Raw genomic sequence first — 17,409 nt, forward strand, 5'->3', positions numbered from 1 at the left:
AGATAATCATGCAATCTCTTTGATAAGACGCTGGCTCACAGTAGAATCTGTTAGAAGTCAGACCTTAAGCTTCTACCTCTCTGGAGACCACCCCTGGAACAAGGTGCTAAAAATAAGCCAGTTGCTGCAGACAAATGTGCAACAGTATGTCATGCTAATTATCTATCTCATCCATGGTGAGTGACAAATATACATATAGAAGACGACTTTCAACTTAAGTGAGATTTTTGAACTCCAAGGTTGGCAGTCTGCACTCCCTTACATTTCAGATTTGTTCAGATAGAAACTTTCAGCATTCCTTCAGATTGCCACTAATTCAACAACAACACTCCAGTTTTAACATGTTCTGGGTCAAATGCCTGTCTCTTGAGAATAGCTGGCAGATGGAGGCTAATATCCCTACATGCTTTTCCTTCCTGAAAGAACAGTCCAAGTTCCTACTTCTTTAAACAACAGCCCCTCATGCTTGTTATATCTGGCAGCAAGAACCTCTCCATTCTAAAATCTGGGGGAATGACAAGACCAGAAGTTGGACCTCAATAAAAACAAAACCAAACAAGAGCGTGGGCACAGTTTGCCAGAGCTTAAAGTAAAGACCCCATATGGAAACAATTTAAGGTTAATTTCTGTTGAAAGAGTCTGTTAACTGTTATTCTTGAATGCAGATTTAGGATTTTATTAATTTAAAACAAAAAGAACCATGTGACTAACAAAGACTACAAAGGAAATGGCATTGGTGAACTCCAATTTCAAGAGAGTGTGATACATATTTTTCATCACTAAGAAGAAAGCACCAACCCACAGGGATGCAGGTTATGAGGGACCACACTCTGATCCTGAGCCAAATATTCTCAGGCAAGGAAGTTTTATTTACATAAAATGGTTAAAATTGTAACTGAGAACTGTTCCCCATCACATGATTTTATTTAATAAGAACAAGGAAGCATTACAAATATCAGTATTCATAAGACAAACTTCCCCATGCTCTGTACTCAGATTAATTTTGTTTACAAAAAATGCCATAACAGCATTGGTTAGTATCCATGCACACACGGAATGGCTACCAAGTTCTCTGTACCACTGACTTGTGGAAACTGTGCCAGCTCTCTCCACTTCTGCTCACTTCATTTTTTTTTCCTCTTGGATATTGTTGCCACAGTTCAGCAGGGGGAACCGATCTGACCGTTGTCTTAATTACTGGCTGCCTGAAACTGATTCTGTTTCACTGTGTCAGCAGAAAAGCAGAACACAGTCACTGACACAAAGACTCGCTACTTATTAACTCCACTTGCCAGTGTTCTGGGTTCAGGGCATGCAGTCACTTCAAACTTTAAAGCAGTTTATGCCAACTTGGAACAAAGCCTTCACATTCCAAGCGAAAAATCAACATTTCTTCATTCACTTCAAAATTCATACACTTTGTCCTGGATTAATTTTCTTAGGCAGACAAACCCTAGTGTATTAAACAAGCATTTCTCTTGGTTTGGAGCCTTTAGCATCTAGAGATATACTCTAGAAGTGAGTCAGTCCTCAGAGCTAAACACACAAAACTTTCAGGTAGTTCTACTGATACAGAGCTGCACCTGATATACATACCAAACGGTGCACATAACTGCCACACTACCCTTCCTAGCAAACATGAAATCAAGAAGGGTCATTTCCTGCTACTGATGTAGAAATTGTGTGGAAACTAAGGATTAAAGGCTTAAAACTACATTTTTGTTGTTGCTGTTGATATGCTGGTAAGCGTTTGCTTAAACTACAACTCCTATTTGCTGTTCACGTTACAAAGCGTCTCCACCTGATCATACCTGGGCACAATTTCTCCTTCATAATTCTACAATAACTACTCCCAACCACCTTCTTGTCTGTAACTAGCTTAGAAATAGTTTCAAGGAATGATTCTTCTTCATCATCCTCCCAAGGATCAAGGTGAGGTTGTCCAGCCTGCAGTTCCCCTGATCATGCTCTTGTCCTTCCTTGAGCACCTCTTTCAATCAACCATGATCTTTCACAGAGCTAATTGAGAATGTCACTATGTTCCTATTTAACAAGGGAAAAAAACAGTGTCTTAAGGGAACAAAACCACCCCACTTGCATATCTGAAATGGGAAAAAGCCCCTGGAATTTACTGAAGACGACTGTTCTGATTTGTTGGAGATGGCATCCACACTACTACAGACAACTCTGAACATTAGGTTTAATTAATTTGCATACCAAGCACTGAACCATTCTAAAAAAAACAACAAAAAACCCACAAAAGAACCCATAAAAACTAGAATTATCTCTGCTTACAGAAGACACAAGCTAGAAAGAGATGAGACACTTACCGTATCAAGCATCTCTTTGGTATGAGCTGCAGACAAACAGAACCTGGCTCTGGACTCAATGATGGGAGTTGCAGGGAAGCCCACAACCACAACACCAATGTTCCGCTTCAGCATCTCACGCCCAAACGCACTGCCAAAAAAAAAAACCCAACATCAAAAACATTATCCAGGAAAACTGGTCAGAATCATACCTGTAGAGAAAGAGCAGTGACAGCACAAAGGTCTTAGTATGTTTACCTATACACGCCTTTGTTAAACAAGCCTGTAACACCACAAGTTGGAGCTTCCAGTTCTTTCTCATGGAGGCAGAACGTTTAATTACAAAGGCTCCCTTTAATTCAACCCCAAGGTGGTCTTCCTCAAAAGCTCTCACTGTATTAAGTTCTAGCAAAGCTGAAAGATTATATGTGGCAGAGGCTGGTCTTTTGGCAAGCTCTTTCTAAATGGATTTGTAACCTAAGCTTGAAAATCCTTCTGATAGGAAACAGGAACTAAGGCTCAGAAGTTTGACTCAATGAGGAATGCCCCCTGCTGTAACATCCCAAAGCAAATGTTTCTGCTATTTCAAAATTGTTTATTTCTACCAATTAAATTCAATTGAGGCACATTACAGAGCCACAGGATGTACCACTTTTTTAAGTGCTTATCAAGGGAACATTCAAATGCAAAAAACAAAAACAAAAAACAAAAAAAACAAATCTCATCTAACGCCAAAATTTTTTAAGAAAGATGCAAAAATCTCTTTGTATGTGAATAAGAACAAGCTTTGCCACTACACACCATGTTTCAAAACAAAAATCTTCCTTTACATTTAGAGAAGTCTTAGTATTCTTATAGCATACTAACTTTAAAGTAGATGGACCTACCCAATTTTTGCTGGCATGTACAGCATCAGAGGCACAACAGGGGAATCTTCATTTCCATAGATGATAAAGCCCATCTCTTTCAGTCGTCTCCTGAAATACCTTGTGTTCTCTGCTAACTGCTGAACACACTCTCTCCCTAGAAGAGAAATTAAGACAATAGACACAATGGTCATAAACCACACATGTAACTGCAGCAGTAGATCTCTTCTCACTTAGGTACAAACCAAAAATGTGCAACTTGTGCTAACAGAACAATTAAAATGCAAACTAGAATTCAGTTTCTTCTTTCTCTTTTAATCAAGATTAATCAAGACTAATTACTCACTTTCTGATAAGGCTGCTGCTGGACGGAGAAGGACAAGCTTAACTGTCAAATCCACCCCCCCTAATTTTTCAATATCTGAATTTATAATCAAGAGATACAAAGCTGGCAAAACAGTACAGTAGGCTGCTTTTAAACAAGCTGCAAAATTTGCTCAAAATTAATTGACACCCGTATGTTACAGAATGGTTTGCTTGCAGTTTGAATAGCTAATAAATATCAGTCAGCTGAAGCTTCTCACCATATATTTTTCCTGCCTGTCTGTATTGATGGAATTACCACGTTCCTCTCAGATTTGCCAGCTGAACTGATCAAGCAGCTGTTCCATAACCTTTCTCACCAAAAGCGAGCTGGGCTTAAATTAAACAGATTACCTCTGATAATCCAGCTCATTATGCACAAACAGCAGCAGCCCATTTATCATGTGATCAGCCAATTCCGAACTCATTCTTTGGACATTCGGTAAAATACATACACAAGACATTAGACCACAAGTAAAATCCAAATATTCCAGCTACTCAGATATGCATGGAACAACCTGTTTATCAGCTGAATTCTAACCCAGCACAATGTAGCAGTTGACAATAATGCATTTCTGATTAACAAGTATTCCAACGTGCTTAAGAGATTAAACACTATGCCACTGACGAGACAACAACTGATCATCCAGACACCACCTTCACCAAATGAGTAATTCATATACTTTAGCACTAAATCTACAGCAGTGCTGATGTATGCCACGGTGAAGTTGGCTGCTAGATATTAATAGCTCCCCTTTAAAGCAGCAGATAACATAAGCTGATTACTCAAAAGGAACACCAACCCTCAAAGAAACATTCACACCCACATAGCTATGCTCCAAGCCAGAACAAATGTAGTTTTAAGAACCTATACAGTTTTTGTAGCCAAGAGTATCAGACATTCCACCCACCACCACGCAATCAAAGGCAAAATCCCATCAAAGAAGTGTAAGAAAAAGGAATGAAACCTGTTAAGTTTGCAGAACTCGGTCTGTCATTTGTGGGCAGGAGCTGGTATTTTTAGTTGTACTTGCTGCCATTTAAGACCATCCTTTCTCCTCCATTAACAGCTTGCTTCCTTAATCTTTTATCCCCAAGAGTTTCTAGAGAAGCTTAATTTTTCTTCTTCACCCCAAACCAGCAAGACTTCATTAAAATGCATTTTGTGTATGAAGCTTACTTTATAACTGGCTCACATTAGATCAGACCCTCTAGCTGAGATTAAGCCTATGTTTCCTGAACTTATGACTTGGTTATTCAAATACCCCAGCTTGCAAAGTGAGGTTTAAGAAACCCAACAAAACAAAAGCCTAAAACAAAAAAATTCCATGAACAAAGAATCAAACTAGGCCTAGTCCAGAAGACAAGAGACAGTGGGCTAAATGGCATTACTTTCATTTCTAATGTTCAAGCAATCAATACAACCACAAATGGCTAAGGACAGCTTAGAAGAGCAACCTATATACAAGGGGGAAAAAAAATGCTACCACAGTTTCTGTGAAAGCTGAATCTGCTCATCCCTGTATAGAAATGAACAACTTTTTACAACGTTTCATGTCAGTGATTTATAATTCTGTCAAAATAAACATGAAATTTCATGGCTGCAGGAGCACTGAGATAACACGAGCTGCTGGATGCAACTGCTGTGATCTGCCCCTCTTCCACAGCCAAGAACGCAGATTCTCCCATACCACACAGCAGAGTTTACAATACACCTAAGCAGGAGATGAAACTTCCTCACCTTCATAGTTTTCTAAATTGCCAGGAACCCTCTGGGCTAAAGGCGAAAGAGCAACCTTAATTTGTAGTTGGCAACCACTTCACAGTCTTCCATAAACTCTTTATGATAAAATGAGTTAACGATTCTAGATTTGCCCTTACAGATTGAAGAGTGCTGAAATATGAGTTTTATGCACAGTTCTCTGCAGACACATAAGCAAATACTAAAGCAACAGAAAGATTTGGAAGACAGCTGCATTCTTCAAAGGTTTGTGGTCTGAGCAGCTCATCACCTTTTACTCTGCTCCAGAGCCATCAGTTTAATTAACGATTCTCTTTCTAAAAACTTGTCACAATGACAACAAAATCACTGAGGTCATAAAAGCATATCCAGCGCTGACTTCTCAGTACCAATCATGAATCGCTACCACCATATGAGAAAGAATGACAGTTGTGGTGAATGAAGTCAAACATGCAGATAGCATGAACAAGAACCTGGCAGAGGTTCCTTGTCCTCTAGCTTCCCTTCTTCCTACACAGTATGCAGCTCTTCTCCTCTGCACATCATCACACTTAGTCTTCTACACCAATATAAAATCCTGCACTTGAAGTCTTTTACAGTGAGGGTGGTGAGGCACTGGAACAGGTTGCCCAGAGATTCAGTAGATGCCCTGTGTCGCTGAAGATTTTCAAGGCAAGGCTGGACCAGGCCATGGGCAACTTGATCTAGTTGTGCACATCCCCATTCGTGACAGAATAGTTGAACTAGATTACCTTTAAAGGTCCCTTCCATCTCTATGGATTCTATGATTCTAAGAAGGATATCAAATGCTATTTCGAGTATGGTTTACAATATAAAGCAAAAAGCACACACCCAGTCTTAATCTTTGTCAATATGTGCTGGAGTTCAGCCCCACTGGTGTAGCAGCGTGTTACCTGCTCCTACAGTTTTTCCGTGAGCACAAATCTGAAGCGCGCATTGCTTGGAGACAGCAGTGACCAGGTGCCAGCATTGCTAATCCCACTCCTACCCAAACCACATTCAGGCATTCAGACAGGCCTTCAAAAATCCCTTCCCAGACCAGATGTTTTCTGGAGCTAAGAGCTCTGTCCGTATCTACTCATCTGAAGGCCTAGAAAGACTGCCAGGCCTGCAACACTCCTCCAGCAGCTGGCTTTCCTGGCAGAGTGCAGCTTCATTTTAAGATCACACAGGGAAGGCCTCCTCAGACACCACCCTTGCCAATTGTTCTTGCACAGGAGTTGTGCAACAGTTCTGGTAACATCCTTTAATCTAGGAAAGTGGAATGTGATGACCTTCAGGGGAGGGAAGAAAGAGAGGATTACTGGAATTGAATTCTTCAAAAAGGCTGGAAAACTAGAACCCCTTATCACAGCAACTGATCTCATGTCCCTTATGGGCCTTGTAAATAGCTTAAACTAGCTACTGACAGACCTATGTTAGAATTAGGAGTAGTTGCTAATAACTTGTCCTTTGCTTTTGTACAGCTTTACTACAGTCCTAACAATATTGCTCTTGCCACTTAGTAAAACACTTACAGCAGTCAGGACATTATTTAACTTAAACACTATATCTATCCCCCTAAAGAACACGCTACCATGTACTAAAGGTCACACACCATCAAAGGAGGAGAAGCACACCCCCTTTACAGCCCTCAGCTCAGAGCTGTAGTTGTGTGGATTCAGCAGAGAAAGAAAAAAGAACAGGGAAAAGAAGTGCAATAACCGCCTTTGCTCACATGCTTAAAACAAGCTCAACATTTATTGCTGACAGAGAAGAGGAATGTACTTTTTCTTGACACGATCTGATGCCAGTTCATGACAGCATCAGTCACTTTAAACATACTCCGCTCATTTCCATACTGACAGACAGCTTGCTGTACACACTGAGCTCAGAATATGCAGTAGAGCTGCAGCCCCCCACCCCAATCATTACTAACCACATGTGAACTCCCATAGCGGCAGGACTGAGAGTTAATAAAATCTCCTCTCATGCCTTTGTGTTGCCCATAGCACTGTCAGTGCTATCAACTCTACACAGCCAAGAACGCCAGATGCATGCTTTTATATTTTAAACTCTAAGCAAATTATTTGTCTGTTCCATCAAGTGCAGAAACTCTGAAGCCTGATTTAACTGCAACAGGAATGATTTGTACCACAGGCTGAACCAATACACATAAGATGGGTATCTACCATAACACTGGTGGGAAGTAAATCAGAGCGTCTTTGCCAGAGGAGAGGGATGCTACATCATCATGGTGACTACCTCTGTTTTATGGGTCACGTTACTCAAACAAACTTTAGCTATAGTGAAAACAACATAAGAGATACTAAAGCAAGTATTAATTCAAGGATTTTGAAACAGAAGTTAATGCTCACCTTAGTTATCTGCAGAATAAAAAGTAACAACGAAAAAGGTCTGCACATTACAGCACACCAAATCTAAACTCTTGCAGTAAGTTGGTTAAATACAAATAGTGACAATCATTTATCCATGTTGCTCTTTAAACCACAGAAGCTCATGCTTAAACAAGATGTTTAAACACTGCAAGGATTCTTGGACAACTCTTTATTTAGTGAAAAAGCAGATTAATAAAAATCACCCAAGAATTTTTGCATGGGCAGGCTGAATATATTAAAAAAATAAAGTAAATGATTGATCTCTTTTATATCTGAGTAATTCCACAATTCCAAGTTAAAAATAGTTTCTACAAAGATGACCTAGAATTCACAGTAAAAGCCCCACTACAAATACCTAATATTTGTAATACTTCTCTCATCTATTAAGGCTAACAAATAAGTTATCATAGATGGTACTGGACTCGAGGGAAAATTAAGTTCAACTAGGACACATTTGTTTTCCGCTCCCCTTATGATCTCAAGGCAGCAATTGGAAAACGGTCACAAATCTGCCCATCCAAACAATGCAACACTTCATCAGCGGGGCTTCATGAGAAATAAAAGGCATGTTGCATTGTACACAAACTGTCTACTGACCGACACTGCACTCCTAGAGAAGGAAACCAACTACAGGGAGTGGGTGAGCAGCACTCAGTCCCTCCAACAACAAAAAACAAAACCAATACAAACAAAACAAACAAAAAACCCACCCCACAAGCAGGATTTAATTTGCTTGTTACACTAGGGATCGCTGTCACCTGGATCTGTAACAAAAATGTGTGGAACAGTAACAAAGGAGGCTAAATGCTAAAGTTTTCAATTAGTTCTTATATAGAGGCTTCAAAGCAACACAGCAAGACACACCTATAAACAGTTAAACTTATCAGTATGCTAAAGCTCCAGTCCAATTCTAATTGATCAAGAGATATCAGTCAATGGAAAATACATCACATCAGACAGCTATAAGGTAATTACTATAAACTTGTTCAGTAACTAACTTTACAGCTGCTCAACACACCTTTAATCCCGCATTCTTAATTCAACATATATTCTGTTGCCAACATGAACAAAGTTAAGCTGAGCAATTTCATATCACAATCTTCCACACCAGGTGAAGGTTAACACCTTCAGTTCTAATGATTTAATGAAAGACTTATGGGGGAGAAAAAAAAAAAAGAGATCACTGGATGTGAACAAACTGCTGTTCAGTACACACAGAATTATTCCACTCTAAACAGACATCTGCTGCTACAAATACTCAGTCCCATTGAAACAGCTCAAGCTGTAACAAAATGGAACATCCTCAGTCCCACCTTTTATGTGATGCACAGAACTCAAACACTTATTAGTATGTGTTTGTAAGAATTCTTTGAGAACCTGTGATGATACTTTCTAATAAGAGCATGCTGCCTCTGCTAGAAACAGCATGTATCTAATAAAAAGTGGATTTTGAAGATTGGCTGCAGCATATTAAGTACATATTTCAAGTTACCAGAACTAAGTAAAGATCAGGGCACGTTAATCTTAGCACGAGATGGAAATTCTCCATTAATCTTGTGCAGATGAGATCACTAATACAATCTGTTTTGCACTTCTCAGGTGTATCCCACCTTAAAAACTCTTGATAGTGGGCACCTGGGCAGGTCTCTTCCTTCTCTCCTGATGGCCATGATCTATCTAGAGAATTTATTCAACAATTTTCTTCTCCCGTATTAATGCTTTCTCATGACTAAACTTCATTTTCTGATTTCTTAGGAAAAAAGTTCTCAGTCAAAAGTGCTCTTGCAGATTACGGAAACTGGGGAGTAAAAACATGTGCGTACAAAAAACAAAGAAGCAGATCTCAACCTCCTTCTTTGGAGAACAACACAGAAAAGTATTTTATACACAAACAGTAATGCTTACTGATTGCTGTTGGTAACAACTGAGCCTCCATATCCCCACATGGAATAAAAATGAAATTGAAAAGACTGTGTTCTAAAGTATTAACTATCATTCCATAAGGACATGGCTAACCTACAACCAATTTTATGGAAATTCCTGACCACAAACAGCTTAGAAGTTTTTATTTCTTTATTTTTTTAAAAAAGTATGTGCAAACCTGCACATACTAAAAGATCCTAAAAACAGTAGAATATCCATCTACTACTGAAAGCACACTAAGAAACCAAAACAAAACCATCAGCCACAATCCATTATGAAGACAGAACAGTAATGCCATCGTGTCCTGCTCCCTAAACAGAAATTAAAGTGGTTTAAATACACGCTACTTGGAAAGAATACAGATCAGGATGCAATATTCCTTGTTTGTTTTTCTGAGAGCATCAGCATCAACAACTGAAGATAGAACATTGTTTCATTAGCATGGAAAGAAACCCTTTCTCCACATCTGTTTCTATCAAAAAGCCAGGCAGCAATAATTTCTACTTCAGAAAACCTGTAGTTTGACATTTTGAAGTATTTAACTGCATTAACTGGTGATGAAAACCTGGTTACATATATCATCCTCCAGAACTTTGCTTTTTCAGCCCTGAGTGATGCTATAATATATTCATGCTTGTAAATTTTTCCACATTAAAACCCCCTTGTTTTTGCAAAGGCTCACACTTCTATTCTGTTTATTATTCCTACATTTTTGTCTTTTGGTTGGCTGTTTCAATGGAAGACATAATTCAACATACTCTGTTTTGGAAACAAGCATTTTTCAAATCTCAACCAGGAACTCAATATTCTTTTGCTGATTTAACAGATTCTCCACTAAGCTTTCAGAAGCTCAGCTGCCTCCTGAGGGCTTCTGAAGATCTTTTGCAATGCTAACGTTCTAACTCAAATTGCTTTCTGGACACTATACTTGTAAATATCTCAACATTAAAAAACACAGACAACTTCTTATAGATGCATAACAGGCATAAAGGTACCTTTTTTCTTTTCTTCTTTTTTTTTTTTTAAACTGACATGAAAGCATTTTTCATATACAGTATAGAAAACTCCCTTTTCAACATTTATCCTAAAGAGCAAGAAGTCCAACACAATTTGTGGTTACTTTGCAGAATGAAACAAAAGTGTAACAGCTTTTCTAGATTTGCCAAATGGCAGAAAGGACAAATATGAGTTAAGAACATCTGAGTGGAAACATGGGGCAGATTCAAAGTCAGATAGTACCCATCTGTGGGCCATAGCCAGCACGGTGAAAACTAGGGAAGAGATTTTAAAGTAAAAGAATATCAGAACATCAAGCAAAATTCCATTTCAGTACTGATTAAATACTGGTTAAATCTTCCAAGGAAAAGTTACAGACAGAGAGAGTGTGTTATTATGGCACTTGAGCATCATCAGTGTTAACGACTCAGGAATAAAATCAACTCTAGGAGATATTATAAGAAGCTTGTAACACTTTTTGTCAGAAAGATGACAAGAGCTCATGTCCCAAGGCAGAAAGGGAAGAATCAAGACATGATCAATCTTGCCAAAGACCCTCATCTGCACAAGGACAGAACGGACACTCCCTTATAGCAATCTTTTCTTTTTTCAGTCCCCACAGAGGCAACCCCAAACCAGAATTACAATAGATCAGAAAAAAGACAAAGGTTCACAATAAAGCATTCTTGATTTGTACTGAGATTATACTATAAAAGCTAACAATAAGGAATGAGAGTAAATACTTTAACACACACAACATACAGGTCTTGTCTCCTTTAACAGGTTTTTCTTATGTCAGTGTTACAGTTCTAAGAACCAACTGGCTTCACACAGATCAAACCATCCCCTTTGAATTGGCACTCATGAATGCTGCAATGGTGCCAGTACGTGCAGCAAGAATTTTACATCCTTCATTTCATAAATTGTCTGCAGACATTACAAGTCTTCAGTTAAGTATTATATACAATTACACTACGTGATCTGAGATGGTAGACAGACATGTTAAAAAATACAAGGTGAAATGCTATACTCCCACGTTACTTCATTAAAGCAACAGTTTACGCATGCAAACACCAAGAGAACCTGCCAAAGCAATGAGAAACTTTAAAAAAAGAAAGTAATTAGTATCATCCTTTAATTCAGTGCTACTGATGTGCACTGCTGCTTAACAACTCAAATGCCAGTATTTAGCAAAATGGTCAGAAGAGAGCAGCAACAGCTCTTCTGGGTTATTTGGGTTTAAAAGCAACCTGGAAATGGGAAGCAGGCTTTAATGGTGAACCTCCAGGTGACCTCAGGGTCCAGAAACTTCCACTAGGGGCCAGTGCTACACTGGGGAGACCTGGAACCCTCCACTCCCACAGCCGTACCCCAGGCAGCACTCTCTGAAGCCCAGACAGTGCTGGGCCAGAGCCCTGCTGGGTGCAGCCAGGAGACAGCCCAACATTGCAGAGCCACTAACTGGGGTGGACAGCTGAATCAAGTTATTTATTCTTCTGACACACTTACATGCTTCCTGAGTTCACCACTCAGGAGATAAACTACAAATAATGTGGGAGGAGAAGCCTTGTTTAAGAGCCAACACACTTGAAAGCATGAGCTAGAAAATCAAAAGACTGCTGAGAGCTCATGTTTGTCAGCCATATGGCAGCAGCATTAGCAGCAATTTATTTTAGGAGCCACAGTGGAGGGCTTGGCTCGCAACCACTCTGAGTTAACCTTGTGCCTATGGTTTTGTAACACAGTCGTATGCAGGGGATTTGCCTGGATTACATGAGTGTGCTGACAGTGGAGCCAGTGCATCAGAGAACAAAACACTCAAATCTGATTAAAATAAAAAATAATTAAAAAAAAAAATAACAACAGCAAAGCCAGGGATTCAGAAATGGAAAAATGAGAAAAGAAAAATTATGGCTAATGTTCCTGGCATTGAAAGGTCCCAGAGAAATAAGACTTATGCTAATACTAAGTATCTGTCATTGCATTCGCTGTTAAGCTAAACAGTTCCAGTGTAGTTTAAATGCATGACAAAAAACAGCTGGGTGCATGTATCGTGTACTCACTGAGTTTACATATACTGGTGAGATTGAAGCCTTTGGCATATTTCAAAGCCCAGATGGATGTTTTTATATTTGAGCTTTCTGATTTTGTTTGCAACTCCCATCTGCATTCAGAGAACTCCAGGACAGACTGTTAGCACAACAAGCTTCATCATAAAGAGATATAGCTCTCACCACAAAGAGATCATGTGAATCTGTTGATGTGAATGGAAAAATACAATCTGCTAAAGAAATTCCATTTAAAACACACTAACTTAAAAGGGACTTCAAAAACTTTGGTGACGTGTAACAGAGACACTGCCCTGTTTTCACAGAAAGTCTATGCTGGTGATCACAAAGTACCTGACTGAGCATGTTACATGTGCATTCAAAACACTGGAAGGAAATACTTTCTGTACTCCCCCGATCTGTGCATCATTTAAACTGTAAATTTTTGACACAAGGAAACACATCTAAGGTTTTTGGAGAAATTGTGACAAAAAAGATGCTGCATAACACATCAATAAAATAACTAAAATGGTCACTCATGCAAGCACAGCTTTGACAGTATTACAGTTATCTGATGAGGCACCTTTTGCCACAAACAGCAGGCTTCATGATGTGAGCACTCTGACATACAGCACAGGCTTAAAGACCAACATGAATAAATATTTTAGGGAGTTAAATAAAAGTAGTATTACAAAGCAACAGACTTGACTGAAGTCAGTGTTTGCCAAGCTACAGGAGAGAGCTTATCTACAAGAAAATACCTGTTCTAACAGTCTGAAAACTCAAGTTTTAAAGAGATGGGAGTAAATCTGTACAATGCTACAGATGCAACAAAAATACGATGGGTTTAAAGACCCTCCAGCCTCAAACCTGGCTAGTGTTGGTTCCTAAATTCACCAGCTTAAAACCAGCATAAACAAAATATATAGATATAAATACACAAAAGGAGTAAGTTCTATTAGAAATAAGCTTTCCATTAAAGACGCTTAGTAAGCAATGAAAATTTGAAATTATTAACCCTTAGCCATTAAAGAAGGACTACAAACGTTACCTCTTTGCCTATACTCAGCACCATTTTATACAAATGAACACCTATCAAAAAAAGCAGTGTCTAACAGCAGGATTCTGGGACAAGAAAAGTAACATACAGACATACTCCAGCTGTTAATGTCTACCTCTTTACCTCAGATGAAGATTTAAGAACTTACTCCACACTTAAGGGCTGTCTACCACCCTCAACACCAAATATTTCTGCATGCAGTTGAACTAGTCACTCCAGTCATTAGAAGTATATTCTAGCTGCTTTGTAACTATTCACAGAACTGGCTGAGGAAGCATCTCATACATCAGTGTTCACTTATGCACATGCACTGTGAGTAATCAACTATTGTACGTTCTGCCTTTTTTTATTTTTTATTTTATTTATTTATTTTTAAATCCACCTGCATCTTTCCCAGCATAACTGAAACAAGGTCAGCCTAATTAGGTCAGCCTAATACACATCCTGTATAGTCTTAACATCTTATCAAATTCTACATTTAAGGACTCAGAGGGAGGTTACTATGCACATCCTCCAATATTTGCATTCCTTACGAATGGTACGTCAAAAAATCCACAGGGGAGAATGACTCCCTGTCATTACAATTAGCCAAAAGTGGGTCCAAGTCATTAAGAAGTATGTGAATGAAGGGCTGCTTTAACAAACATACCATCATTACCAGATGCCTCAGTGACAGATTTTGATTAAGCTGCAACTGAAACATGAGGTGACTGACCTACAAGCGTCAGAAAGACAGCTTTATTTAGCTCAGGCTATGTCAGAATGTTTCACCAGAGTATGGTTCCACTCCTATAGGAGAATCTTCAGTAGCTGGTCCCAACAGTCTGTACAGAGACAGTCTGTATAGCCACAAGTGAACTGATGTATTGGACAGAACTTCCTTGTTCTCTATTGTTGGAAGAAAAGGTTCAGTCCTGAAGTAGAAGGCTTAAACAAAAAAAATGCAAGAAGATAATATCCTGACTTGGTTGAAAGTCAAAGGAAGGGATGTCCTCCAGAGGGATGTGAATGGGCTTGAGAAGCAGGCCCATCAATAAGGTCAAGCACAAAGTGTCATAACTGCATTAGGGCAACTTCAGGCATGAATACAGGCTGGGTAATGAATGGATTGAGAGCAACTCTGACAAGAATCAACCTGAGGCTTGCAGCCCAGAAGGCTGGTCATATCCTGGACTACATAAAAAGTGTGGCCAGCAGCTTGAGGGAGGTGATGCTTTCCCTCTGCTCCACTCTTTGTAGACCTCACCTGGAATACTGTGTTCAGTTTTGTGGTGTCTATGACTTAGTCTTGTTCCAGTGTTTGAACAACCTCAAATTTCAGTTTTCAGGAACTCCTTTCTCTTAACAAAATCTCAAAGTTATCCAAAACTTAGCATTTACTTGAAAACATCTGAAGTTACCTAAGTTAACTCCTTTCCATCTTGTACTCTTAGCCACTTCCAACAATAGATGAAGACATTTCAAGTCTTTCTTTGTGACAGACTAATAATAATGAGTATGCTGCAACTTTTTATTCATCAACATGCCACACACAAGTGACATGAGGCATCTAGCCCAAAGGGATTTAAGCTGCTGAGGTATTTTGCCCACAAAAGATGCAGACCTAAGCTGCCAAACCCCCAAATAGCACACATCCGCTTCTTATATATCCTGGCAGCCAAGAAGCAAGTCAAATTTGCCAGGGCACTTTGCTCATTATGAATAAAATGCTTGGCTGAATTTTAGTTACGACTTAACATGGCTTCAGTTATTTTAACCTGCGGCCAATCCCCCCATGAATGTCCAAACTGCTTAGCCACAGAAATAACAAGCATAGCAAAGCAAGGTTCAAAGCGTTTTCTCTTTACATCTAAATCTAAAATAAATGTTATTCATGCTACCCTGTGCAAACATAAGTGCAAGGATTCCAGTTCTAAGAATAGAAGTGGTAGGAAAGTAAGAACTAGTAATGAGCGTTACTAATACTACCTTTGCCAAGAGAAGGAAACAGGAAAATGCTTTATAGAACTAGCTGGTAACACTTATCTCTGCAGCATCTAGCCTCACAAAAGGCACCAACATACCCTGGTAAGAAAAGGCTTCAGCACAGTGTTAATGTGATTATTATTTAAAGCAAATACAAACAGCAAACAGAGGAAGTTTCTGCAGAAGAAGTTATAATCTGTGGCAAAAGAATCATCATGTTCTGAACTAAGATTAAAGTTCTGAAATGGAGACCATCCAACATCCTCAACAAACCAGTCAGTACAGTAAGTCTCACATTCATTGTGCTCCATTTGCAAGCATCCCCATCTTAGAAGGAAGCTGTAATTGAGATATGAGGACCAAAGCTGCTTCTCTTCCCCAAGATCCAGGATACATTTGTTTAACAACCAAAATTGGCTCAGACTTTTTTTTTGCCAGAGTACAGAACTGAGCTTGAGCATATCATGTAATTAGGCAGATTAGAAGAAATAACACTGGCTGGGACAGCAAGAAGCAGTTGTAGCCAGGAGGAGCAATTAGCTAACAAGCTGTCTAATATCACTCTTAACTTTTACTTATAGATGCAAACTCACTACTTGGCAAGCTTTTAGAAAAGGAACCTACCTCCCTGAAGCTACAGCAACCAACAAGTTTAAATACTACCACTCCTTGAGGAAAAACCCTTTAACAACATGCACTTTCCTTACTATGTTAATAGTCCTAGTGCGGTAAAGGACAATAAACGTGCCAATTACAGGTGAAGCACACAAGATTCTCACTACCAGTTATTCCAGCTCTGTCTCAGTAGATTAAAGGAACTGAACCTGCAGCAAGAATTAGCTGCTGGAAAATCCCATGCACTATCTTGCTTTCTATTTCCTCCCCCCCCATAAAGGTATGTTTATCAGACACTAAAAGAAGCAAAAAGCTTTGTGCCCAACAACAGGAGAATAAATAATTTCCATAAACAATATCCATTTATTTTCCAACAATCCTGACATGAAGCATTTAAGTCACCCACTGCTACCAAAAAGCTGCAGCCTTGCTAGGGTAATATAATTTATCACAACCAGATGGGATGCTGTCAATAAAAGGAGGGGCTACTATCATTCCAGGGCAGGATAATTACCTTCCCTTTGAACCAAGGACAGTGTTTTCAATAAAAACCCAAAACCATTCAATGCAACTTCTAGTCTGTCAGGCTCCTACTGTGCAGCACCAGGGTTCACTAGACTCACAGAAGTGAAGATCACTTCTTCAAAAGCATAAATCAATTCTCTCATGAAGGACACTAATGATATACAATTACAAATAATAAAAAATAGAGAGACATTTTGAATTATCCTTAAAAGCTGTTTACCTTGACTTCCTCCATAACAAGTTTTACAGAAAGTTAGATGTACTCCATTAAATGGTCCATGACATAGATTGCAGTTTAAATAAACCACAGTGCCCTGGTTATGTACCTCTTCTGGCTCCACATTTTCACATTTTGAAAGCAGGAATAGCAACCTGTATTCTCTGGGAACTAAAAAACAAGGGTCCTGAAACAGAGAACTAAAGGCTAGCTAGTAAAAGACATTAGAGAAGGACCAACAGCTGCTTTTTTGGATGAAAACACCACTAGTTGGCATTCCACTGACACATCTGGAAACACACCCCAACTATATTCAAGTAATTCAGAGAACTGGAACTTGAAGAATAATTAAACAAGTAATAATACAAATATTATCTTCACT

At 39.1% G+C, this 17,409-nt stretch overlaps 1 protein-coding gene across 1 annotated transcript in view; it reads right to left on the bottom strand.

The window, feature by feature from the left end:
• The window catches only part of SPTLC2 (serine palmitoyltransferase long chain base subunit 2), a 58,898-nt gene that overhangs the window by 6,946 nt on the left and 34,543 nt on the right, over positions 1-17,409 (bottom strand). Inside the window, exons 10-11 of the mRNA XM_015865192.2 lie at positions 3,197-3,332; positions 2,331-2,460 (exon numbers count right to left, since the gene is read on the bottom strand). Coding sequence (XP_015720678.1) covers positions 2,331-2,460; positions 3,197-3,332 — 266 coding nt within the window. The remainder of the gene's footprint in view (positions 1-2,330; positions 2,461-3,196; positions 3,333-17,409) is intronic.

This window comes from Coturnix japonica, chromosome 5 (genome assembly GCF_001577835.2).
Source record: "Coturnix japonica isolate 7356 chromosome 5, Coturnix japonica 2.1, whole genome shotgun sequence".
NCBI lineage: Eukaryota > Metazoa > Chordata > Aves > Galliformes > Phasianidae > Coturnix > Coturnix japonica.